Here is a 26113-nt window from a genome sequence, read left to right as displayed (position 1 = left end):
AGTACCCGTCTTTAAGAAGCTACCTGACACTTCAACTCATGACAGTCATAGCTTCTACACTGGTTAATCTTTGGAGGGTTCTGATGACCCTCCAAGGACAGGAGTGTGTGCACTGGGCACGTCCACATGCCCTAAGGGACCTCATCCTCTTGCACCACATCTATTCAGTATTTCACCAAGGTTAGGGTGGGTAGCAGTGCTGTGTTTCCTATCTGTTATTTATTTGCTTAGTATATGATTTCAGGTTGTGTTTGTGCATTTGGTGGGGCTACTGTTTAAAAAACACACTGGGAAAAGTCCGTTCAGAGATTAAGAAAGAAAAGTTTCCCAGTATCCCAAGTTACTAAGTATCCCATTTTGTTTATCCCCCCCCTCCAACTTTGGGATTGGATGATGCTTCATCAGGTGATCATGACTGGGAGTTGAATCTGCCTCTCAGCACTTCAAAAAGGTACCTCTCCCGCTTTTTTACCCTATTTTTAAAAAAAATTATAGCAAGCAAACTGCAGCACGCAAAGTGCTGAAAATAGGCTCAAAAGGACCCCACCCATGACTCTCTCAGCACAGCGAGTTTCAAATAGATAGCTTGAAAAACAAAAAAGTTATCCACTAATCTTTTCCGCAATGCAATCCTATGGCGAAAAAATCCAAAATGGCGGGCGGAGCGCTCCACGAAAAGAGGAGCGATCCGCTTATGGTTGCTTCTCTTCGCCATGCTTCTCCAGCCCCCTGATCCGCTTCTCCTCTGCCTGTAGCGGAGGCGGATCACCCCGATCCACTTCTGCTTCTCCGATCCGAGGAGAAGCGGATCACACCCCTAGCTTTTTTTGCAGTGCAACAAAGGGCAGAAGGGGCAGAAGCGGCCAAGAGGCAAACGACCGAGTGTGCAGTAAAATGCTCATCGGATGAAGTGTCTAAACAGCCAAAAACCATACGCAAAGTGACTACTCTCCGTTCTGACCCCAAATCTGTCCTCTTTTCAGCTTCTGAAGGAAAGGGTGTTGGTGTTGGTGGTGGAAGGAGAGAGACTGACTCTTGTGTATGTGTGTGTGTGTGTGTGCTTAACTGATTCCTCCTTCCAGCCACAACCTCCCTTCCTCCTTGTTTCTCTGTTACCCAACCTCCTCTTGTTGCTTAACATGCAGTATGCACTGGCAGGGGGCGGGGGGAGAGGCAGAACCTGAGAGGGAGCAGAGGCACCTTGAGGCAGCTGGCTTAGGAGGAGGAGGGCAAGCCAGGGGACATGGTGCGCTGGAGAAAAGGCATGCCCCCCTCTCTTTCATCAGCAATACCGCCCCTTTAACACGCGCTCTCAGAGCATTGGATTAAGTACGATGAGAAATACATGTGAGGGTCGAGCTGGTTGCCGGAAAAACCATACTTTTCATGCATCAAAAGGGGGGGGGGGGTAAGAGACGACATTAGTGCAGGACAGGGACGACTCAACTGAGCCTTCTGCAAACAGCCTGCGGCGACAGTGGGGTATAACGCTGGTGTGATTGAGACAGATGTATTCTGAGAAATGCTTCAGAATCCAGCACCTTCCCTAGGGTCTTACAAATGTTTCATTTCTGGGGGGTGATTGTGGATACATCTTACCTTTCATGCAGGTGCTGGCATTCCGATCCTTTCCTGAGAGCCCTGTAGCAGGGGTGGGGGTGGGAGGCAGTGTGGCACCCAGCTCTAGGGAAAAGGTGGAATTAACACCATGCCAAAATCTGCCCTCCTATTTCCTGAAATTTTTCTTCCCCCATGAAGAAGGCATTTTTGTGCCTCATTCTCAGGACATTTTATAAATTATTTTAAATGTGTATTGGTGGTATGTTGACCTTACCTAATGTTTAAATCAGAGTAAGGGTACCTTTTTCAGCCAGAGGGCCAAATTGTTTTTGGGCAAGGTGGGGTTGGGACACAAGCCGGCAGTGAGCAGCGGTCACCCCACTCCTGGCGTGCAACAATATTTGGGGGTGGTGGTGGTGTTCTTTTGAAATTCTGTACAGTTAGCATTCTCTTCTTTTAAAAATAAAATAAAAAAATAATGTATGCATTGTCCGTATTTTTAAATGTACACATTCTTCAAGTATTTTTGTGTGCACATTTCTCAAATACCTGCATTTTGTGCATACTTTCCCCTAATAAGCACATTTTTGTGCACCATTTTTTGTGCACCATTTTTCTAAGATGAGCTGGATGGCAAAACTGTATTAAAAATACAGATTTTGATATGCAACTTATAGGCTTGGAAGGGGCAAATTGAGTAAATCCGTTAAAAATACTCCATGGAACACATTTCTATACTGCCCTATGCAAAACACCATTCGTTGCAGCAAAAGTCAATATGCTTAACATGTTCCCTTGAGCTTCCTGACAGCCCGAATTGAAAGCTCAGCTGTCCCTGTTGAGTTCCATTGACTTCCATGCAGACACGTTGTGCTTCTGAATGTTCAAAAACCTGAAATGGGTATGCAGAGAATAATGGTGATTTCTTGCCCAAATCAGTATATACCTAAATATCAGTGACCGAAGGACACACAGTATGAGAAGACGGTTGCTTTTAAATCATAAGCATCTGGAAAAGGATTGTTGGACTAGATGGCCCCTTAGTGTCATGCCAGAGGGTTCTTCATATTTTCTTAACATGGTCAGGTCATCTCTAAATCTGGAAAAGCAAAGGGAAAGATTTTTCATTGCTATCCATTTTAATAGAATAAGTGCTTAAATCTCTCCCATTAAAACCAAGGGGGTTGAAAATGCATATCTTTGGTTGGTTTGAGCCCTTCATAATCATCTTATGCAGAGGGATGCTTGTAACTAGTTGCTAATTATGGTCTAACCTTCTTTTCCAGCTCTAGGTTATTTTAGACTTTAGTAACTTTCTTATTTAGGTTCTCCACGTGGAGCACAGTTGGGTTTCTTAAAAATAATATTTTTAATCTTATATAAATTGCTGGGCATTATTGAAATATGATTATATAGAGATACTTATACATTTATTCCTGTGCGTAGAATCAGTATTTTCTTTAATGCTATCCTGCATTTGCAAAAGTGTTAAAATTCTACTGAAACAGATGAATATAAACAAATGGAGCCTGCAGCAGAACGTTGCCATGTGGAGTGTGTCCCTTTCAGGGCTCCAAACAACCATATTCTCTTCTGGGATTTTCCACCCCTACCCACCCACTCCACACAGCTACTAACAGTCACCTGTTAGTTGTTTCTTTTAAAAAAATAACCTTGGATGTGGGTACTTCTGCAAACCTTGGGGTTTCCCTAAATTGCTGATATCTCCCTCTTGTGCGCAATTTAGTGGCATGAAGCCTACCACTCTGAGAAATGGACTAGCTAATATGACAGGATCCTACATTGATAGGACTCCAGCAGAAGGCAGTAAAAGGGAGATGTTGGAACGCCACCCAATTGGCAGAATAAAAGTGACAGGCACTGGAAGAGTTTCTTCACTGACTGTAGCATAAACCACACCAAGTTGGATATTGCACTGTGAAAGCAGTATATAAAAAAACAAGAGCCACACCAAGCAGGATATAGCGGTGTGAAAGTGGTATATGGCATGTGTCAATGGGCCCCAACAGCTATCAGTGCACTTCAATGCCACTATAAAGCAGTAGTGTGGCTCCTGCCTTTTATATAGCACTTTCATCATGCAATATCCTGCTTGGTGTGGATTAGGCCTATGTGGACCTTGTATTTCGATTGATGTCTCAAGGATTATTTCATTCAGACACTCTTGCTCTCTCATACACACAGGGGGTTGGACTCGATGGCCTTGTAGGCCCCTTCCAACTCTGCTATTCTATGATTCTATGATTCTGTCCAATTCAGTGTGAGTTAAAACGATAATGTCTACACTTCAATTCAATGTGGCAGACTTACATGCAGAAGCTGCTTCTATGGTGGTCGATCCCCTTGCTGCACATGTGTAGACCTTATATGTTATGCACACCTAGGAAGTCATCTGCAATTTGCAATGCAAATTTGAATTAGAACCTAAGATGAGCCCTGCTGAATCAGATCAAGGGTCTGTCTAGTTGAACATCCTGACTGCAGTGCTTCTAGAACATTAATTTTCTTGTGCAATTTGCTCCAGATGTTTGCATAAGGAGTTGTCAAAGGCCAAGCTCAGTGTTGCATGCAAAAAGTCCAGTGACTCATCACTGAGAAGGGCCAGGGAAGACTCCTGCCTGAAACTCTAAAGCAGGAGTCTTATTCCCCATCTATTCCCCACGTGAATGTACAACATGGGAACATTTCCCCTAAAACAGTGAAGGATAAAACATAAGTGGAATGCAAGGGGAGGAAAGTGCTGTCCTGGATGTAGCCTTGGTCTCCTTTCTCTGACAAGTATACAAAGACAGCAGCTTCTCTGTGACTTAAACTCCAGCTGGGCCTTTCCTCGCACAGCTTGCAGAGAGTCCAACTGGCACGATCTACAACAGGGAGAGCAATAGGGAGAAGGGTTGGCCTGACTCTTGCACAGCAATTCCTGTTATTATGGCCTTTTGCTTTGGAGCAACCCCCCACCATATGGACTCTGACTGGAATTGTAGAATTCCCTCCCTGTGAAATGCCACATCCATCACTTTGCATGTCTGAATTTATTGGCACTGCAGCAGTGCGTGTGTTTGTGCAACTGTAATATATTCTTCAGCTACATTCTTGGACCTTAACAGAAGAACATCCACGCCCCCTCCTCAAAACTTTGTTCTTTTGAAGGAATGGCATTACATGAGTCCCAGCTGCACATGCATTCACCTTCAAAGGAGAAAACGGTGTTCATTGCCATATTTGTAAACTTATAGAGCCACTAAATGAATGGTGCTCGCTAGGGCTGCAAATACTGACAAACATGTGTAGCAATGGCTAGACATAAGGTAGTCAACAGATGGTGCAGAATTGTTCCCAAATACAATGGAAGCAGGAAGTCTTCCCAGTCTGTTTGAAAAAGGGAAAAGAAGAAAAGGAAAAGACCATTGTCTGAAGCTGGTCATAGACTAGATTCAAAGAACACGAAAACCCATACTCAGTGGATCAGTGTGTGTTGTTGCTGAACTATGGATTATCATGTTGTCTGAACCCAGTGTGCTTGCTGCTTGTTAACTACCCTGGCTTGTTAACTACCCTGAACAACCCAAAAACAAATCATGGGTTCTCAAGGTGGCTTGGTCGAGAAAAATAATCCATCCTGTCAAAAAGAACAGAAGAAATAGAAAGGGAGGCAGAGTTGCACTATGTGTTAAAAATATCTATGCTTGCACAGAAATACAGGTGGATGTGGCTGGGAGCCCCATCAAGAGCATCTGGATTAAAATAAATGGGGCAAGGAATAAAAAGAACATGATAATCAGAGTCTACTACTGACCACCCAATCAAGGAAAAGACGAAGATGAAGCTTTTGAGAAACAAATTGCCAGTGTTTCAAGGAAGGCTGATGTAGTAGTGATGGGGGACTTCAATTACCTGTCATGTCTAACCCTACTGCCCCTGTTTTGGGAGAAGGTGTTTCAGGTAATCAATCAGAATCAGGTTCAGAACTAGAAGACGCAGCGCCAGACACCAGCCAGCCTGTACCAGTGGGGAAGGAAGCTCTCACCGGCAATTCCCCAGCTGGGAGTCAGCCCTCTCCAGAGCTTATCTCCTCAAGGCCAAATCCTACACACTCAGTGGGAAGTGAGATTTCTTCCGGGGGCGAGCGTCCCGAAAAACTAGCTGATGCTAGGGTCCGCCAGAAGCTGAAACGCATGGCGTGAAAAGAAGGTGTGAGAAAGTCGGAGAGATTACACCAGAACCTGCCACTGCACCAGGCGCTCTGAAGTTATGGGCGTTTGAGAAGTAGCTTCTTATTCTTCTTGAACAGACAATTGTCTTGCTTAGTTTGCACAGTTTTGTCTTGGAGGACATTTCCATGAGGTTAGACTCTATTCAGGTCGAAAAGACATTTATTGTTTAATAAAAGCTTTGTGGATTACTTAGCAAGCCTTGTCATTTGCCTCCCATCGAAAGTAAGAGTGTTCTGAGAAACACGACATTACCCAGATATCTGTTGGGAAACAAATACTGCCAAAAGCGGCCTTTCCAAGAAATTCCTGACATGTGTGGGTGATAACTTTCTCCTACAGAAAGTGGAGGAAGGAACTAGAGGATCGGCAATCCTTGACTTGATATTGACCATTAGGGATGACTTAGTGGATAAAGTGGCAGTTATGGGAACTCTGGGGGAAAGTGACCACGTCATACTTGAATTCTTGATTTTAAAGGAAGCAAAAGCTGAGTGTAGCCATACACATACTCTGGACTTTAGGAAAGCTGATTTTAATAAACTCAGAACTATGATAAGAAAGGTCCCATGGCAAGTGACCCTAATGAGAGAAGGAGTCCTAGATGGATGGGAGTATTTAAAAAAGGAAATTTTAAAGGCACAATTACAAACAATTTCAGCAAGGAAAAAAGATAGAAGACAACAGAAGAAACCAATGTAGCTCCTCAAAAACCTTAGAGATGACCTGAAAACAAAAAAGGATACATATAGGAAGTAGAAGGAAGGCCAGGCTACAACAGAAGAGTACAGATAGGTAGTACAGAAGTACCAAAATGGCATCAGGAAGGCTAAAGCTGAGAATAAGCTGAGGTTAGCGAGGGATGCTAAAAGCAATAAAAAGGCTTTCTTCAGATACGTGAGTAGTAAAAGACAGAGGAAAGAAATGGTGGTTCAACTGTTTAATGAAGATGGCAAATTGATAACAGATGACAAAGAAAAGGCTGAAGTGCTCAATTCCTACTTTGTCTCAGTCTTCTCCCAAAAGCGGGTCTATGACCCCCTTGGAAAAAGTGAAGCAGAAGTTGAGGGGGCAGAATTGCAGTTTGAGATTGATAAACAAATGGTCAAGGAACACCTAAGTTCTTTGAATGAGTTCAAATCTCCAGGGCCCAATGAATTGCATCCTGGATTAATGAAGGAGCTAGCAGAAGAACTCTCAGAACCACTGTCAATTATCTTTGCGAAATCATGGAAGATGGGTGAGGTGCCGGACGACTGGAAGAGGGCTAATGTTGTCCCTATCTTCAAAAAGGGCAAAAAGGAGGAAGCTGGGAACTACAGACCAGTCACTTTGACATCCATCCCTGGGAATTTTTTGGAGCAGACTATAAAGAACAGATTATTATAATCCCAATTCCAGGGATTCCTGGATGAGACGGATTATCTAGATCCATTTCAATCTGGCTTCAGTCCTGGTTATGGGACAGAAACAGCTTTGGTAGCCTTGGTGGATGATCTTTGCCAGGAACTGGACAGGGGGAGTGTGTCCCTGCTGGTTCTGCTGGACCTCTCAGCGGCGTTCGATACCATCGACCATGGTATCCTTCTGGGCCGCCTTGCTGGGATGGGTCTTGGAGGCACTGTTTTACAGTGGCTCCATTCCTTCCTGGATGGACGGACCCAGAAGGTGGTACTGGGGGACTGCTGTTTGACTCCTTGGCCGTTGGCCTGTGGAGTCCCTCAGGGCTCTGTTTTGTCCCCCATGCTATTTAACATATACATGAAACTGTTGGGAGAGGTTATCCGGAGTTGTGGGGTGTGGTTCCAACAGTATGCTGATGACACCCAACTCTACTACTCCTTTCCACCCAATTCCAAGGAAGCGGTTTCTGTGCTAAATCGGTGTTTGTTGGCAGTAATGGATTGGATGAGGGCGAACAAATTGAAGCTTAATCCAGATAAGACAGAGGTGCTCCTGGTCAGTCGAAAGACAGATCAGGGAATAGGGATTCAGCTTGCGTTGGATGGGGTTACACTCCCCCTGAAGACGCAGGTCCACAGCTTGGGTGTGCTTCTGGATTCAGCCCTGAGCCTGGATGCCCAGGTTTCGGCGGTGGCCAGGAGTTCATTTGCACAATTAAAGCTAGTGCACCAGCTGCGCCCGTTCCTAGAGATGTCGGACCTGGCCACGGTGATACATGCCTTAGTTACATCCCGATTGGATTACTGTAACACGCTCTACGTGGGGCTGCCTTTGAAGAGGCAAACTCCACCTGGTTCAAAGAGCTGCAGCCAGATTGTTGACTGGGGCTGGTTACAGGGAGCACACAACTCCCCTGTTAAAACAGCTCCACTGGCTTCCAGTCTGTTTCCCGGCACAATTCAAAGTGCTGGTTATGACCTATAAAGCCCTATATGGTTCGGGTCCAGGTTATTTGAAAGAACGTATTCTCCCTTATGAGCCTGCCCGTGCTTTGAGATCTTCTGGAGAAGCCCTTCTTTCAGTCCCACCTTCTTCACAGGCACGCTTGGTGGGAATATGGGAGAGGGCCTTCTCGGTGGCTGTTCCGGTGCTCTGGAACTCTCTTCCCGGGGAAGCTAGACTGGCTCCCTCCTTGATGGGCTTTTGGAAGCAGGCTAAAACTTTTTTGGCCAGCAGGCCTTTGGAGTATAATCTGGCCCTCCATCTATGTTATTGTCTTATAATTTTGTTGTGTATTTTAAATGTTTATGGTTTTGTTCCCCCCCCCATGTATATTTTAAACTTTGCAAGGCCACCTTGAGGCCCAGCATTGGGCAAAAGGCGGGATACAAATAAATAAATATAATAATAATAATAATAATAATAATAATAATAATAATAATAATAATAATATAAAGAAGTCAATTTGTAAGCACCTTGAAAACAATGCAGTGATTACTAGAAGCCAACATGGATTTGTCAAGAACAAATCCTGTCAGACTAATCTGATCTCATTTTTTGATCGAGTAACCTCCCTTGTGGACTGTGGGAACACTGTGGACGTAATATATCTTGACTTCAGCAAAGCTTTTGACAAAAGTGCCCCATGATGTTCTGATTAACAAACTAGCTAAAAGTGGGCTAGATAGAACAACTATTATGTGGATCCACAATTGGCTACAGAATCGGACTCAAGGAAGTGCTTACCAGTTATACCACCTCAAATTGGGAGGAGGTAATGAGCAGAGTACCAAAGGGCATCAATATTTTTATTAATGATTTGAACAAGGAGGTACAGGGAATGCTTATTCAATTTGCAGATGACACAAAATTGGGTGGGATAGCTAATACCCTGGAAGACAGAAACAAACTTCAAAGTGATGTTGATAGGCTGGAGTGCTGGGCTGAAAACAACAGAATGAAATATAATAGGGATAAATGCCAAGTTCTTCATCTAGGAAATAGAAACCAAATGCACAGTTACAAGATGGGGATACTTGGCTCAGCAATACTACAAACGAGAAGGATCTTGGAATTGTTGTAGATCACAAGCTAAATATGAGCCAACAGTGTAATGTGGTTGCAAAACAAGCAAATGCTATTTTGGGCTGCATTAATAGAAGTATAGATTCCAAATCGTGTGAGGTACTGGTTCCCCTCTATTCAGCCCTGGTTAGGCCTCATCTTGAGTATTGCGTCCAGTTCTGGGCTCCATAATACAAGAAGGATGCAGACAAGCTGGAGCACATTCAGAGGAGGAAACAAGGATGGCCAATGCCCCAGAGACTAGGAGGTGCCACAAGTGCCCAATTGGACCACCCCTCTACACATCACTCCCCCACCCCAATCGGGTGCTTCTGATATGGGTGCAGACTTCTGCCATTGATGCAATGGGGGAATTGGGCAATTTTGGGAGTCTCTGTAAATTGTGTACTTCTCCTCCCCTGCACCAACGGTGGCTTTAAAGGTGTGAATGCTCTATTTGCAACTTTACCCTTATGCCAATGGGGTGTTTAAGGCTACCATTAGTGTGGAGGCAGGGGAAATGCACAATTTACGAGGCTCCCAAAATTGTGCAATTCCCCCTGTTGTGTCAATGGCAGCCGCACAATTTTGGTACGTGGGCTGGCAGCTTCCAAGTGCTCGTCAAGCTGAACCTCAGAAGAGGCTCACATGGCTCAGTGAGCAGGGATGGGTGGCAGTGGGGCGAATGTCCACCAAGGCAAATGCAGGCGAGTTCGCTCACCCCTACCAGAGACTAATGGGTTGAGGAGGATTTCAGAATGCTGTAAGGGATTTTCCAGTGGCTAGAACTGGTGACCCTTTTGAAGCTCTGGTTGGAATTAAAAGATGACCCGGCCAGTTGACATTATCACTCTCCTCAATGTCACTTTCTTCCCACAGTTCAGTTTCACATTCCACTATAACATTCTGAAGTCAATGGTTTTTTTCCAGTAGATTGTAGCGTGTTATGTATATTTCAACCATTCATCTGGATTGATGATGAATCACACTCTAGAAATACGATACTGCTCTGAAATTATTAATAATGTCATGTTTTCAGGTAGGTCAGACCCACTCTGATTGGATCTTGTAAAGTTATATGTATTACCTACTAACTGAGTGATGAAAGTTTTTACCCCAATAAGTATGTTAGCCTTTAAGATGCCAGCCATCTCTTTGTAGTTTTGCTGCAACGTACAGCTACTCCTTTCAAGTTTGCTTGTCCACATTTAAAAACAAAACAAGCTTTTCAGAGATTTTCACTAGTACATATTACTAAGGGTGAAGGAGCTGACATGCAATCTGGAGTGGGGAGGGAAGACTATGGAGCACAGCTAAAGTATATCTGCTCTGAATACGTATGTCAGCTTGAGAGCCACGGTGGTGTAGGGGTTAGAGTGTTGGACTGTGAGTCGGGAGATCTGGGTTCTAGTCCTCACTTAGCCATGGAAGTTCACTGGGTGACTTTGGCCAGTCACAGACTCTCAGCCCAGCCTATCTCACAGGGTTGTTGTTGTTGTGAGGATAAAATGGAGGATTATGTATGCCACCTTGGGTTCCTTAGAGGAAAAAAGATGGGATATGTGCAATAAATAATAGTAAATAATAAATACAAAATTGCTCTATGAGTGGATGCTTGAAGGTTCAAATCCCCCATAGTGGCCATCCAGAGAGCAGTAGGTAATTGGGGCTGGGGTCATCAGGCCCTGCATCAGTACCTGGACCTGAATAAGCACAAAGGGGCCCACCATGCTTGACACTGCTAGCTACGATGCCCTTTCTTCTTATTTTCAAAAACATGTTATAGACAGGGGCTGATGACTCACACTATTGCCCCGCTCGTGCTCTTCGCTCCTCTGATGCCATGCTTCTTGCCTGCCCAAGGGTCTCTACTTCCCTTGCTCGGCTTCGTCCATTTTCCTCTGCTGCCCCTCATGCCTGGAATGCTCTTCCAGAACACCTGAGAACTACCAACTCAATCACAGCTTTTAAAACACAGCTAAAAACTTTTCTTTTCCCTATAGCTTTTAAACTTTGAGTTTGTTCTGACTCTATACTGTTAGCTTCACCCTTCCCGATGCCTGTTTACACTTCCCTGTGCCTGTTTGCATTCTCTTTCCCTTCTTATTGTTTACTACAACTTTATTAGATTGTAAGCCTATGCGGCAGGGTCTTGCTATTTACTGTGTTATCTGTACAGCACCATGTACATCGATGGTGCTATATAAATAAATAATAATAATAATAATAATACAGATGCTCATTTTATTATTTTTACTTTTAAACTATATTAGACTTTTCTGCAACGAAATACTGCTTATTCCAAAGCAAATGCGTTTAGCATCTGAGCAGCAGAAACAAGCACCGTTTTATTTTTGTAGGCAAGATGATGTCTTGAGTTGGCAATGCAAAATTTTACATGGGCAGAGTATTTCTTTTTAACCAGGGTTGGCAAACAGCTTTGTTTTGTTTCTTTGCTCTAAAATGTCAGGAATGTGTGAAGCATGAAATGTCAGGGAGAAGAGAAATGTTAGTTGCGTATTTCACAACTGAAATGATTGATATGGCTACTAAGTAATGGGGACACTTAATAGTATTAATAAGAACGTCAAGTCCAGGGTCTAAAATTATCTAGGGTGACCATATTTTGGAAACCAAAACTGAGGACAACATGACTGGCCCCAAGGGGGCGTGCCCACCAACATGGCCACCCCTCAGGGGGCATGTCCATCCCCAAGGGGGCGTGCCCACTCAAACGTAGCCTTGGCCATATGTCTGATTCTACAGCTCACAATTAAGACAAACCTGTTCTACATAACATCTTAATGTTAAAATCACTGAAATAAAGAACAAGTCAGACATTCAATGTATCTGAAATTAACTTCACTCCCCTGCTTTTGTAGCTTTTGCTATACTGAAGCTTTTCCTATACTATGTAAAATAACAACAACAACAACAACAACAACAACAACAACAATAATAATAATAATAATACATTTACTTATTACCTGCCTCTGCCTCTGGAGCAAGGTGGGGAACAACATTCTCCCCTTCCCTCAAATATCTTTTCTGACTGCAAATCCTTCACTGGATGACCACAGTCTCACCTTTCCTAACATTTAACACTCTTTCCCCATCACATTTCTCATATCCATACTCACAGATTCAAAGGTGAGTGTGCCTGCAGGCACAAACAGTGGCAGCCCTGTTTCCTCAGGCCTATGAAGTTAAGCTCATGACACCTCTTTTTTATTATATCTAGGGCTGAAACTATGGCCCTAGCTAGACCTAAGGTTTATCCCAGGATTGTTCTGGGGTCAAACCTATTCATCTAAGTGCCACACAGGGCATCCAGAGCTCAGGCAGGGACGAACCCGGGATGATCCTGGGACAAACCTTAGGTCTAGCTAAGGCCTATGACAGCCATAAAGGGCTATTTCTCTTTATGGCCACTGTAGTTTGCGGCCATAGGTATAGGAAAAAATTAGACCTCCCCGTTAGGCGGAGAGGGTGGAAAATATCCGGACTTCACATTTCACAATTCACCCCCTTCCCAGATTTGTTATCAAAAATCCTGACAAATCCTGTTTTGTCGTGTCATTTGGTCATTCTAAAATTACCTAACTGCATTACTGTACAGGCTCCCAGGCACGTACATACCCACCGCTCCATGCCTGTGAGAGGGAAGTGCCATTGTCCAGGATGGGCTATAGATCCTTATGTTACATTGGTATTGTTTAATTTAGGGGAAATAGGTGGCAAGTGGCATTCCATCCCTTTCTCTCCCCTGTCTGTCCTTTAGTAGATCAACCCTGGGCACCAATCTGACCTTGTTGATCTGCTTTTTCATTTTATTGGGTGACTCTACTAGTCTCAGAAATGCCTAGTGTGAATCTCTTGCCAAAGAATCAGAAGAGATGTGCTTGTACCACAGGGCTTGGTTGTAGATAATGGATTTTGTGGTGTGTTTTAGGTAGGGTGACCATATTTGGGAAACCAAAAAAGAGGACACTTAGTGTGTGTGTGTGGAAGCAGCTTTCTGAGTCCTGCAGAAAGTACTTTATTCCCCCACCACCTTAACGAACCCGATTGGTGTGGAGGAGGGGAAAGGATTTCATTGTGCACCACCACCATCCACTCCAATTGGGGCCTTTTCTATAATGTCCACGAATGACCCACTTTCCCCTTTAAGACCTCAATTGGAGCTCGGGGTGGGGGAATGATGTGCCTCAAGAAAGCATGTCATTCCTTCCTGCCATGCTAATGGCAGCCTTAAAGGGGAAGGTGTGTCATTCCAGGACATTATTGAAAATTATAGAAAATCCTCCCTGACACCATGGAAAGAACAAAAACCAGGACAAATCCGGGGAAATCCTGACAGTTGGTCACCCTAGTTTTAGGTGGAAGCCAGAAAGCATGTAGAGTGGTATAGGGGCCTAGTGACGGCTCCAGGGGGGCGGGGGGCGGAGGGGGGCAAGTGCCCCCCCCAAACAAGGAGCTTGCCACCCCAGTTTTAGGACTTCTGTTATAATTTCCTGCATTCTGGGATGGCCAAGAAGGCAGCAGCAGTGGGGACGAAGATTTGATCCAGTTTCAGAGCCAGTTCCAGGGTTGCTTGGTCAGCTCACTGCTGGGCAACTGCTTGGGCACAGACTTTGCCTCGTTGTCATGATGATTAATTATCTGGAAGAAGGGACTTGTTGTTTTAGAAAGAGGTGGGGCAGGGTGGGAGGCTTAGGAAGGAGCGACTGCGCAAGCGTGAAGAGGAGAGCAAGCATGTGCCGGGCAGGCCAAGCTAAGCAGCCTCGGTGAGCAGACATTGCCGAGGCCTGCTTTGCTTACTCCTTTTCCTGAGGGAGCAAGATCCAACTGAAGAGAAAAAAGCAAGCGAGAGGAGGAAGGAACAAGAATGGGATAAGGAGCAACTGGCCCAGGCCCCAGGTTGCTGCCTCTGTTTTCCCTGCGGCTGCCAACTGTGCCCTGTTTAAATTAAGTATGTTTTAAAAGATTCTACTTTTCTTTTAAGTTACTGATATCATTTCATTCCCTTAAGACAGTCTGCTGACAATCTAGCATTCTGTTTATATTATTGCTCTCCCTTATAAAAACACTTCCTAATATTTGTCAAGAAAAATGCTCAATACACTATTCAAATTTATTTACCCCACTTTTGCCTTTTTGTGAATTGAATCTGGTTGGTAGAATATTTCTGCGCTGGTTGCAAAAAGCTTTTTTTGGTGTTTTAATATTCAGCACATTGTCTTTATATATATCCGGGTTTTTTTTTTTTTTTTTTTTTTTGCATGTTGCTTTTTGGTATCAGCCTGTTTTGCCCAGTTCTGCTAAAGTTTTACAGTTTGCTGTTTAACCTTTGCCTATCTGGCCTGCTCAGTCTGAGCAGGGGTGGGGGTGGGGTAGGCAACTTCAAGAATATCACTGGGGTGGAATGGGGGGTAGGCAGCTTCAAGAATATCACTGGGGTGGGGTGGGGGGTAGGCAGCTTCAAGAATATCACTGGGGTGGAATGGGGGGTAGGCAGCTTCAAGAATATCACTGGGGTGGAATGGGGGGTAGGCAGCTTCAAGAATATCACTGGGGTGGGGTGGGGGGTAGGCAGCTTCAAGAATATCACTGGGGTGGAATGGGGGGTAGGCAGCTTCAAGAATATCACTGGGGTGGAATGGGGGGTAGGCAGCTTCAAGAATATCACTGGGGTGGGGTGGGGGGTAGGCAGCTTCAAGAATATCACTGGGATGGAATGGGGGGTAGGCAGCTTCAAGAATATCACTGGGATGGAATGGGGGGTAGGCAGCTTCAAGAATATCACTGGGATGGAATGGGGGGTAGGCAGCTTCAAGAATATCACTGGGGTGGGGTGGGGGGTAGGCAGCTTCAAGAATATCACTGGGATGGAATGGGGGGTAGGCAGCTTCAAGAATATCACTGGGATGGAATGGGGGGTAGGCAGCTTCAAGAATATCACTGGGATGGAATGGGGGGTAGGCAGCTTCAAGAATATCACTGGGGTGGGGTGGGGGGTAGGCAGCTTCAAGAATATCACTGGGGTGGGGGTGGGGTAGGCAGCTTCAAGAATATCACTGGGATGGAATGGGGGGTAGGCAGCTTCAAGAATATCACTGGGATGGAATGGGGGGTAGGCAGCTTCAAGAATATCACTGGGGTGGGGTGGGGGGTAGGCAGCTTCAAGAATATCACTGGGATGGAATGGGGGGTAGGCAGCTTCAAGAATATCACTGGGGTGGAATGGGGGGTAGGCAGCTTCAAGAATATCACTGGGGTGGGGTGGGGGGTAGGCAGCTTCAAGAATATCACTGGGATGGAATGGGGGTAGGCAGCTTCAAGAATATCACTGGGATGGAATGGGGGGTAGGCAGCTTCAAGAATATCACTGGGGTGGGGTGGGGGGTAGGCAGCTTCAAGAATATCACTGGGGTGGGGTGGGGGGTAGGCAGCTTCAAGAATATCACTGGGATGGAATGGGGGGTAGGCAACTTCAAGAATATCACTGGGGTGGGGTGGGGGGTAGGCAGCTTCAAGAATATCACTGGGATGGAATGGGGGGTAGGCAGCTTCAAGAATATCACTGGGATGGAATGGGGGGTAGGCAGCTTCAAGAATATCACTGGGGTGGGGTGGGGGGTAGGCAGCTTCAAGAATATCACTGGGGTGGGGTGGGGGGTAGGCAGCTTCAAGAATATCACTGGGATGGAATGGGGGGTAGGCAGCTTCAAGAATATCACTGGGATGGAATGGGGGGTAGGCAGCTTCAAGAATATCACTGGGATGGAATGGGGGGTAGGCAGCTTCAAGAATATCACTGGGATGGAATGGGGGGTAGGCAGCTTCAAGAATATCACTGGGGTGGGGTGGGGGGTAGGCAGCTTCAAGAATATCACTGGGATGGAATGGGGGGTAGGCAGCTTCAAGAATATCACTGGGATGGAATGGGGGGTAGGCAGCTTCAAGAATATCACTGGGGTGGGGTGGGGGGTAGGCAGCTTCAAGAATATCACTGGGATGGAATGGGGGGTAGGCAGCTTCAAGAATATCACTGGGGTGGAATGGGGGGTAGGCAGCTTCAAGAATATCACTGGGATGGAATGGGGGGTAGGCAGCTTCAAGAATATCACTGGGATGGAATGGGGGGTAGGCAGCTTCAAGAATATCACTGGGGTGGGGTGGGGGGTAGGCAGCTTCAAGAATATCACTGGGGTGGGGTGGGGGGTAGGCAGCTTCAAGAATATCACTGGGATGGAATGGGGGGTAGGCAGCTTCAAGAATATCACTGGGATGGAATGGGGGGTAGGCAGCTTCAAGAATATCACTGGGATGGAATGGAGGGTAGGCAGCTTCAAGAATATCACTGGGATGGAATGGGGGGTAGGCAGCTTCAAGAATATCACTGGGATGGAATGGGGGGTAGGCAGCTTCAAGAATATCACTGGGGTGGGGTGGGGGGTAGGCAGCTTCAAGAATATCACTGGGATGGAATGGGGGGTAGGCAGCTTCAAGAATATCACTGGGATGGAATGGGGGGTAGGCAGCTTCAAGAATATCACTGGGGTGGAATGGGGGGTAGGCAGCTTCAAGAATATCACTGGGGTGGGGTGGGGGGTAGGCAGCTTCAAGAATATCACTGGGATGGAATGGGGGGTAGGCATCTTCAAGAATATCACTGGGGTGGAATGGGGGGTAGGCAGCTTCAAGAATATCACTGGGATGGAATGGGGGGTAGGCAGCTTCAAGAATATCACTGGGATGGAATGGGGGGTAGGCAGCTTCAAGAATATCACTGGGATGGAATGGGGGGTAGGCAGCTTCAAGAATATCACTGGGATGGAATGGGGGGTAGGCAGCTTCAAGAATATCACTGGGATGGAATGGGGGGTAGGCAGCTTCAAGAATATCACTGGGGTGGGGTGGGGGGTAGGCAGCTTCAAGAATATCACTGGGATGGAATGGGGGGTAGGCAGCTTCAAGAATATCACTGGGGTGGGGTGGGGGGTAGGCAGCTTCAAGAATATCACTGGGATGGAATGGGGGGTAGGCAGCTTCAAGAATATCACTGGGATGGAATGGGGGGTAGGCAGCTTCAAGAATATCACTGGGATGGAATGGGGGGTAGGCAGCTTCAAGAATATCACTGGGGTGGGGTGGGGGGTAGGCAGCTTCAAGAATATCACTGGGATGGAATGGGGGGTAGGCAGCTTCAAGAATATCACTGGGATGGAATGGGGGGTAGGCAGCTTCAAGAATATCACTGGGATGGAATGGGGGGTAGGCAGCTTCAAGAATATCACTGGGATGGAATGGGGGTAGGCAGCTTCAAGAATATCACTGGGATGGAATGGGGGGTAGGCAGCTTCAAGAATATCACTGGGGTGGGGTGGGGGGTAGGCAGCTTCAAGAATATCACTGGGATGGAATGGGGGGTAGGCAGCTTCAAGAATATCACTGGGATGGAATGGGGGGTAGGCAGCTTCTAGAATATCACTGGGATGGAATGGGGGGTAGGCAGCTTCAAGAATATCACTGGGATGGAATGGGGGGTAGGCAGCTTCAAGAATATCACTGGGATGGAATGGGGGGTAGGCAGCTTCAAGAATATCACTGGGATGGAATGGGGGGTAGGCAGCTTCAAGAATATCACTGGGGTGGGGTGGGGGGTAGGCAGCTTCAAGAATATCACTGGGATGGAATGGGGGGTAGGCAGCTTCAAGAATATCACTGGGATGGAATGGGGGGTAGGCAGCTTCAAGAATATCACTGGGGTGGGGTGGGGGGTAGGCAGCTTCAAGAATATCACTGGGATGGAATGGGGGGTAGGCAGCTTCAAGAATATCACTGGGGTGGAATGGGGGGTAGGCAGCTTCAAGAATATCACTGGGATGGAATGGGGGGTAGGCAGCTTCAAGAATATCACTGGGATGGAATGGGGGGTAGGCAGCTTCAAGAATATCACTGGGGTGGGGTGGGGGGTAGGCAGCTTCAAGAATATCACTGGGATGGAATGGGGGGTAGGCAGCTTCAAGAATATCACTGGGGTGGGGTGGGGGGTAGGCAGCTTCAAGAATATCACTGGGATGGAATGGGGGGTAGGCAGCTTCAAGAATATCACTGTGGTGGAATGGGGGGTAGGCAGCTTCAAGAATATCAATATCGTCGTCTTCATCCTGGCATGATCTTTTTGTAATGTTTCTTGCTGCTTGTGGTTTCTGATCTCCTTTGTTAATTTCTGGGTGGGAAGGGGATCATTTCCCTCAGCACAAATACTTTAGTTTTAACAAAACCCATTCCTATCAGAGCCCAATAGATTCATGTAAAAATATTTTCTTGGGGTTGTGACTGAATAGAGTTTGTGGTGCCATGTTGTGTAAAAATCTATTTGGGCTTGGTGTGCGTGTGTGATTTTCAAATTGAGAAATTCTTGTGTGTGTTTGAGCCTAGAATCCATTTTGTTTTGCTGCATAATTCATCTCAATTATATTGTGAACAAGTGGTTTTAAAAAATAATTTCTTTGCTTTTTGTGGAGCAAGTTAATATGTATTCGTGGTTAAATTCCTCCTGTTTGATGGGGTGCATTTTTCCCTTTAAACGTGATTATGTAACCCAAACTCTCTCACTTGCAGTCATTGACTCCTATTTACCTGCTGCCTCAGTTTATCTATGTGTGAAATGGGTTTCCTTAGTCTCCCATCTGCATTTAAGTGGGCTTGTCTATAAATGCCTTTCTCTGTGCTGTGACAATGTGACATAGCCTGGATAAATTGGGTGGGTGGGTGTGTTTTTAAGACACTTAAAAGAAAGCCTGCTCCCTGTTGGTTCTGGGAACTTAGTGTGCTGCAATTATGCAACCCAAACTCACTCTCTCTTGCAGTAATTGACTCTTATTTGCCTCCTGCCTCAGTTTGCCTGTGTGTGAAATGGGCTTCTTCCTTTCCCACCTCTCCATGCTTCAAAAAGTGGGCTCTGCAACAAACTGCTTTCTCTGTGTTATTCTGGAGAGGTTTCTGGGAGGGAGGTGACCCCCTTGGCTCTGCCTCCAGTGAACCCACTTTCTGTCCCACCAATTAGGGGGGACGGTGTAAAAGCTGGAACGGAACAGGCCGGAATGACTCCTTTATATTAAAAAACATACCAAAAACAGTGGTATGTGTTAGCAACACTTAGGAACTTAGGACTAAAACCATTGCAATATTATATAGCTATTAACCCCAGAACTCCCAAAACACCTTCTGGAACAGAATGGGATGGCCAGAACAGCCACTTCTGAATGAGCGATATCAACCAAACTCACCAGTCACACATAACTCCATGGCAGGGATGCAATAAGCCACAAAACATCCAAAGAAACTGCATTCCGATACCCATTCTGCACATAGTCCATATTGCGCAAAACGGGCCGGAACAGCAGCTTCCAAGTGAGGTAAGTTAACCAAACTCACCAGACACACATTACCAGGTGAACCTGATATAATAAGCTCTTAATATTGCACTGAAACCACGTTCCAATACCCGTTCTGGGCCACAGTCCATATTGCACAAAATGGGCCGGAAAGGCAGCTTCCAAATGAGATAAGTCAACCAAACTCACTAGACACACATTACTAGGTGAGCCTGATATAATAATCTCCAAATATTGCACCAAAACCACGTTCCAATACCCGTCCCGGGCCACAGTTCGTATTGTGCAAAATGGGCAGGAAAGGCAGCTTCCAAATGCGGTAAGTCAACCAAACTCACCAGACACATGTTACTAGGTGGGACAGATATAATAAGATCCAGAAGCTACTGCGGAAACTTGGGCTGAGCCCAAGACCACAGAAAAAACGGGCCCAAAGGGGAGGGCTGTATCCCGGGGCAAGGGAGAGATGATCCCTCCCTGATCCCGGGATCCCCTGTGCATCATCTGGATGCACAGGGATGATCCCAGGGTTCGTGCCGGGATATAGCCTGGTCTAGCTAAGATCTCACTCTCCACACACAGCTCTCAACTCAACTAACTGCTTCTCACTGCTAACTGCTAGCTGTCACACAACTGAATCCAACAGCCAATCGGCACTCACTCCAACATTCCATGCACTCACTCCCCCCTCCCAAACAGAATTAACCACTTACCATCCTTACCATTCGAAGTCCAAACAGCACTTACATCATAAATAAATAGCAATAAACAATAAAACATCTTATATTCATCCTACAGTTGTTTTTACACTGTTATTTTTATGTTTTTGATGGTTTTTAAATTTTGTTTACGTTTTAATGTTTATCATTTTTAACTGTTGTAAACCACCCAGAGAGCTTCGACTGTGGGGCGGTATATAAATGTAATAAATAAATAAATAAATAATACAGTCTTATTAGGACTCTTAGTAGGAGACACTGGGGTGTCAGGATCTCCTTGTGCTAGTAACAAACTCAGACTGAGTGGCACATGAATGTTAAAGGAAGCCAGATTCCAGCTGGACATCAGGAAAAACTTCCTGACTGTTAGAGCAGTATGACAACGGAATCAGTTACCTGGGGAGGTGATGGGCTCTCCCACACTACAGGCCTTCAAGAGGCAGCTGGACAACCATCTGTCAGGGATGCTTTAGGGTGGATTCCTGCATTGAGCAGGGGCTTGGACTCGATGGCCTTGTAGGTCCCTTCCAACTCTGCTATTCTGATTCTATGAACACCAAAATAAAGATACAGTACTGTATTTATGAAATGCATACTTGAAAGCAGGTCATCTAACAGCAACATTGATATATATATATATATATATATATATATATATATATATGTATATATATATTCACTCAGTGAATTTTCTATTTAGATTTCAATAGGAATGTAAATTTCTCTGACAATATCTCTGTTTCTTTTCAGATCTAAAAAGTGGTGTTTTGAAACAGTAGCCAACTCATCAAACAAAGAAAATGAGGAAACATCGATATTTGCCCTTAGTAGCAATCTTTTGTCTTTTACTCTCATGCTATGCTGATGCCCAGCAGAAAGAAGGTAGTAAGTTTCTTCTATCTTTAAGCAATGTAATATTTTTAGAATTCAAAACATGAGCTGAACTTGCCTTTGAAAATTCTGAAAGGGAAAACATGCATATTGGGCTGCAACAAATGTATTTGTATGTTCAAATAAATTTACCAATCACAGCTTTATACCCTTAAACCTATGTAGTGTTTACACATTTGTTGCATGTGATGTTATAACAAAGCAATAGCTGGAGACAGGGTTTTTTTGTGAATGGAGCAGTGGCCTCTTCCTCATATGTTGCTTGTGCTTACTTGTGGAGATCTTGGTATACAGGTATAACATAGGAAAAATGTGGAAGTCATTGGCAATGGAAGCCATCTTCCATCTTCATCCCTCATTTTAATCATTACAACACAAAAGAAGTAAACTATTTCTCAAAATAATAATAATAATAATAATAATAATAATAATAATAATAATAATAAATAATAATAATAATCTGGGGTCAGATTCTTTTCCAGTTATAAATAGCCAAGAAGTATTAGTAAATATTGGAAAGCCGTTGCACGGGGATAACTGTAGTGCTTCTTTGCACCAATCTTAAACACTTCTACTGATAACTGATATGCAACGCCAATGACACCTTCCTGTAACACTTATGCAGTTCAGAGATACTTAGCCTGAGCCTGGCTAAGAACTTTGAAGGCCCATAAAAAGCTGCCTCAAATCAGAGGTGAGCTTTTAAAGCCCCTGAATTCTTCTCTGGATTGGATCAGAATTCAAGTTGGAGAAGAATTATATCTTCTTCCTGTCTGTCCCTGCCAGCCCCTGCAAGAAGGCAGGTAGGTTTTTCCTTTCCTTCCTCCCCTCTCTGGGTAGCAACACTCCAAGGCACAAATTCCAAGGGACGGTGGGAGAGATAGTTGTCCCAAGGGTGTCATGGTGACAGAGGAAGAGGGGAATAAGGAGGAGAAACCTGCCTTCCTCACATTTGGGTGTTTCTGTATGATGTTGTAAAACCAATAGATGTGGATGGATATGATTTTTGGTTTGGTCTGGTCCAGTTCACTGGAAGTCCAGATACAAAGTTCCAGTTGAACTCTTGAATTCAATATGGCACAAGATCTCCTCTCCCATACTTAACATTTGCCTTATAAGAACCAATAAAAAACTCCCTCTTCTTCTCCCCACTCCCTACTGCCATTTCTTCCACTATCCCCTGATAGGTATGTAATGGTATCAGCGAGGTGTTGGGGGTGGGCTTGAGAGGCCTGAGAGGGCAGCGGGGACATTTCCCAAGCCCTTGCACTGGCACAGAAAAATGATCCAAATCCATCCATCCATCCCCACCCTCACCTGCACCCCCAGAAGAGCACAGATAGTTCAATGAAGGAGAGCCTTGGAGAAGGTCATCCACCTCTAGCCCAATGTCACGTTTTGAAACGTTGTGCTGAGGTAGCCTTTGGGTTGGACTTCCCACAGCACTAGTTATTTGGAGATTTGCAAGTGTTAGAATAAGGCCATTAAATTATACAAGTGGGCTAGCTTTAGCTACCACAATACAATCAACATTCAAATGGGAATTGTCAATGTATTCCTCAATGAACTATTAAAAGTATTTTTCAAGGAACTATTGAATCAATACACTTTGAGTATACTTTATAGTCCATGAAGTAATTGGGGAAGAACTGAAAGAATAAAAATAAGAATAAGAATGCATTTATACAACATATTTTCACATCTATACAGGCAAGGGAAATACACTAGAATTGCATTGTATCACAAGAACATTACATTAGAACGAGTTCTAATTTAACAAGGAAAGCCTAGCTAAGTTACTAGGGTTAAAATTATAGCATCACTAACACATATTCCACGATTTACAAGCAACCTATTAAAATGAGCTTTCTTTTCTTTATCCTGCCCTTTTATGAGGTTATGGGCTTGATGATGATGATGATGATGATGATGATGCAAAAGAAGGGCATGATTATCAATGGTAGGACAAGACTCCCCCTCCCCCACTGACCTCTGGAAAATCATAAATCAATGTGTTTTTTTAAAGATGTCAAAATCGGTGCTGCTGCTGATATAATATTTCTAGTGGATTCCTCTTGGAGCATTGGAAAGGAACATTTCCAACTTGTTCGGGAGTTTCTGTATGATGTTGTAAAACAATTAGATGTGGGTGAAAATGATTTTCGGTTTGGTCTGGTCCAGTTCAGCGGAAACCCACATACAGAGTTCCAGTTAAACACGTATCATACTCTGCAAGATGTCCTCTCCCATATTTCACACATGCCTTATATGGGGGGTGGAACCAAGACTGGACAAGGATTAGAGTTCCTAATTCGGAACCATCTAACTAAAGCTGCTGGAAGCAGAGTGAGTGATGGCACCCCACAGGTTATTATAGTGTTAACGGACGGACGATCCCAAGATGATGTGACTCTGCCATCATCTGTTCTTAAGTCTGCTGATGTAAACATGTTTGCCATTGGAGTGCAGGAGGCAGTGGAAGGGGAATTAAAGGAAATAGCAAGTGAACCCCTTGATATGCACCTGTTCAACCTAGAGAACTTTACTGCTCTCCACGGCATTGTAGGAGACTTAGTTGCAAGTATTCGTTCATCAATGACTCCAGGAATGGCTGGAGCAAAAGGAGTGATTAAAGACATAACAGGTAACAGTATTCTGCTCTGATACTGCAATACTTGTACTTGAGAAAAGAATGGCAATTGCTACTCTTCGGTGATTTTAAGCATGCTGATGTGTAAACCAGGGGCATTTCCAGGCAACAACAAATGAATGTAATTCATATTGCTCTTTTGTTACTAGCTAGAGGGGGATGGTATCTCCCTTTTGCACAAGGGGTTGACTTGTGGTGTAAAGTGGCAATACAACAAATGCAAGGACTGAAAGAAAATTAGATGGGAGGAAAAACACCACATCATGGAGCATTGCTCTTACTAAACACACACACATACGCGCGCGCACACACACACACAGAGTTAGTTTTGTTTTTTTAAAATGCTGTATGTGTGATTCCATGCTTGAGTGTTCCCATCAGGGAATGCTCAACTTCTAACAAAAGTATAAGAATATAAAATATACAACACATTTTAAGAATTCATAAAATGGTGAGGAGGGCATGGGAGAGAAAGGCATATTGCTTATAATCTCTCTGTTGCAACTGATATGTAACTGGAGGGAAACTGCATTTTCCCAGCAATGGTATATTGCAATTCGAGGGCTGGGAAAATGTGATTTCTCTGTAGAGTGGGACTATGTCGTTGGAGCTTGAAACTCTGGGTCCTCCTCAGCTACTGAAAAACAGCAAGAATTGTCTGGAAAGGCCCTAAGGTACACACATCAAAAAGGTTAAAAACAAAGGTTTTCATAATATGAACGCTCTTTGGCAAACAGGCCTGTCAATTGGATCTGGCATAGTATTTTGCTATAGATTATAAACAATCAAATAAATTCTACGTCCAATGTACCTCAGTCATTAGCATCCTCCTTATCAGATATCTCCCTTTTTAGGCAGTATGCCTCTGCCTCACAAAGTTCAAGAAAGATAACAATAGTACCTTAAAGTAGCTTAGGCTCCTTAGCCTTGTAACAGAGGTTACTGTTACAGATAGAATGGGTGAATGTAGATCTTCTGAGATTAGCTCACTTTGGTGCATCCAAATACAAAACTAGAACATACCCATTTTCCAGATATTAAGACACTGCATTTGGTTAATTGATAAGACTCTATCTCTGTCTCTCTGCATGTATATGTATGTACAAACACATACCTACACATTAGTAATGCTGTTTGCCAAATTCCACTATTCCAGTTATGTGTTTAACTATAACAAAGATTTATCACTATAAGAAGAGAAAATATATGTCACAAAAGATATTCTCAGGGACTTCCAAGGAACAGGTAGTCTTCCCATTCTGATGTCACATAAATTGCTTGAAACACTGGGCATATTTCCCCACCTCCAGAGAGGAGAGGGTGCACTACAGCCTGGTAACTAATACACACTTGACTTGCATTCAGAAGCAGGGCTTCGTCTTAGCTGTTTGAGATGCCCTACCCAGGCCAAGTTTCCTTGATGAAGGGTCAGGTAGCAACCTGGAGATTTCCCTTTTCTTTGCCTTTGACCCTCCCTCTTCTGTAGTAGTGAGTGTGCCGGACTGTTAAAGGAGAGAAACATGGATGGGAGTTATCACTTCCCAACTTACTGGCGGATTGAAAGGTAAAGAGAGAACCTTTTTCCCCCTCTTGCCTCTTCCCTTCCTTATTAAGACACAAATGGGGAGTAAATTATCCTTTTGAAATATAATCCTTTGTATAAGTAGCAGACAGACTAGGATTTTCACAGGTTGGAATAGCCCTTCGTTTGATACAATGAAGCTGTCAAGCAAACTTACATAGCTGTCCAAGTTGAACACATCATTCCCACCCCATCTGAGTGAGGACATGGCCCTTGACATCTCTAAGCACCCCCTGTCCTGATGCACCCCTCTGGTCTCCTAAGGGAGGAGTCTGTCCACTGCATTCCTGTAAGGGGGCTGCCCCACAGCAGGGGGTAAGCCTATAACTGTGTCTCTCAACCTATTAATCTTCCCCAGCTCCAAACTGTTTGGACTATAAAGCTATGCACTGGTTGGGGATGTCTGCCCCTACTGGTTAAAGATGTTACTGCAGGCTTCAACCATACGGACACATTTAAATTAAATTAAATTAATAAATGCATTTTTAAAATAAAATAATTCAGAAGTCCACATCTCTAGTAAGCCTGTCAAGTTTCAGGTGTCCAGTTTTCACAGCTTTAGTGCTGTGGCACTGATGGAAGAATGGATGGCAACGCACACACAC

At 44.6% G+C, this 26113-nt stretch overlaps 1 protein-coding gene across 2 annotated transcripts in view; it reads left to right on the top strand.

The window, feature by feature from the left end:
• The window catches only part of COL6A3 (collagen type VI alpha 3 chain), a 137431-nt gene that overhangs the window by 23729 nt on the left and 87589 nt on the right, over window positions 1–26113 (top strand). Inside the window, exons 2-3 of one of the 2 annotated variants that reach the window (XM_063116061.1) lie at window positions 21136–21267; window positions 23303–23920. In XM_063116061.1, the coding sequence (XP_062972131.1) occupies window positions 21186–21267; window positions 23303–23920 (700 nt within the window). In that variant the 5' untranslated portion in view covers window positions 21136–21185. The remainder of the gene's footprint in view (window positions 1–21135; window positions 21268–23302; window positions 23921–26113) is intronic. The other variant, XM_063116060.1, reaches the window with a different exon arrangement.

This window comes from Elgaria multicarinata, chromosome 2 (assembly GCF_023053635.1).
Source record: "Elgaria multicarinata webbii isolate HBS135686 ecotype San Diego chromosome 2, rElgMul1.1.pri, whole genome shotgun sequence".
Taxonomy (NCBI): Eukaryota; Metazoa; Chordata; class Lepidosauria; order Squamata; family Anguidae; genus Elgaria; species Elgaria multicarinata.
This window is presented reverse-complemented; position numbering and strand designations above follow the sequence as displayed.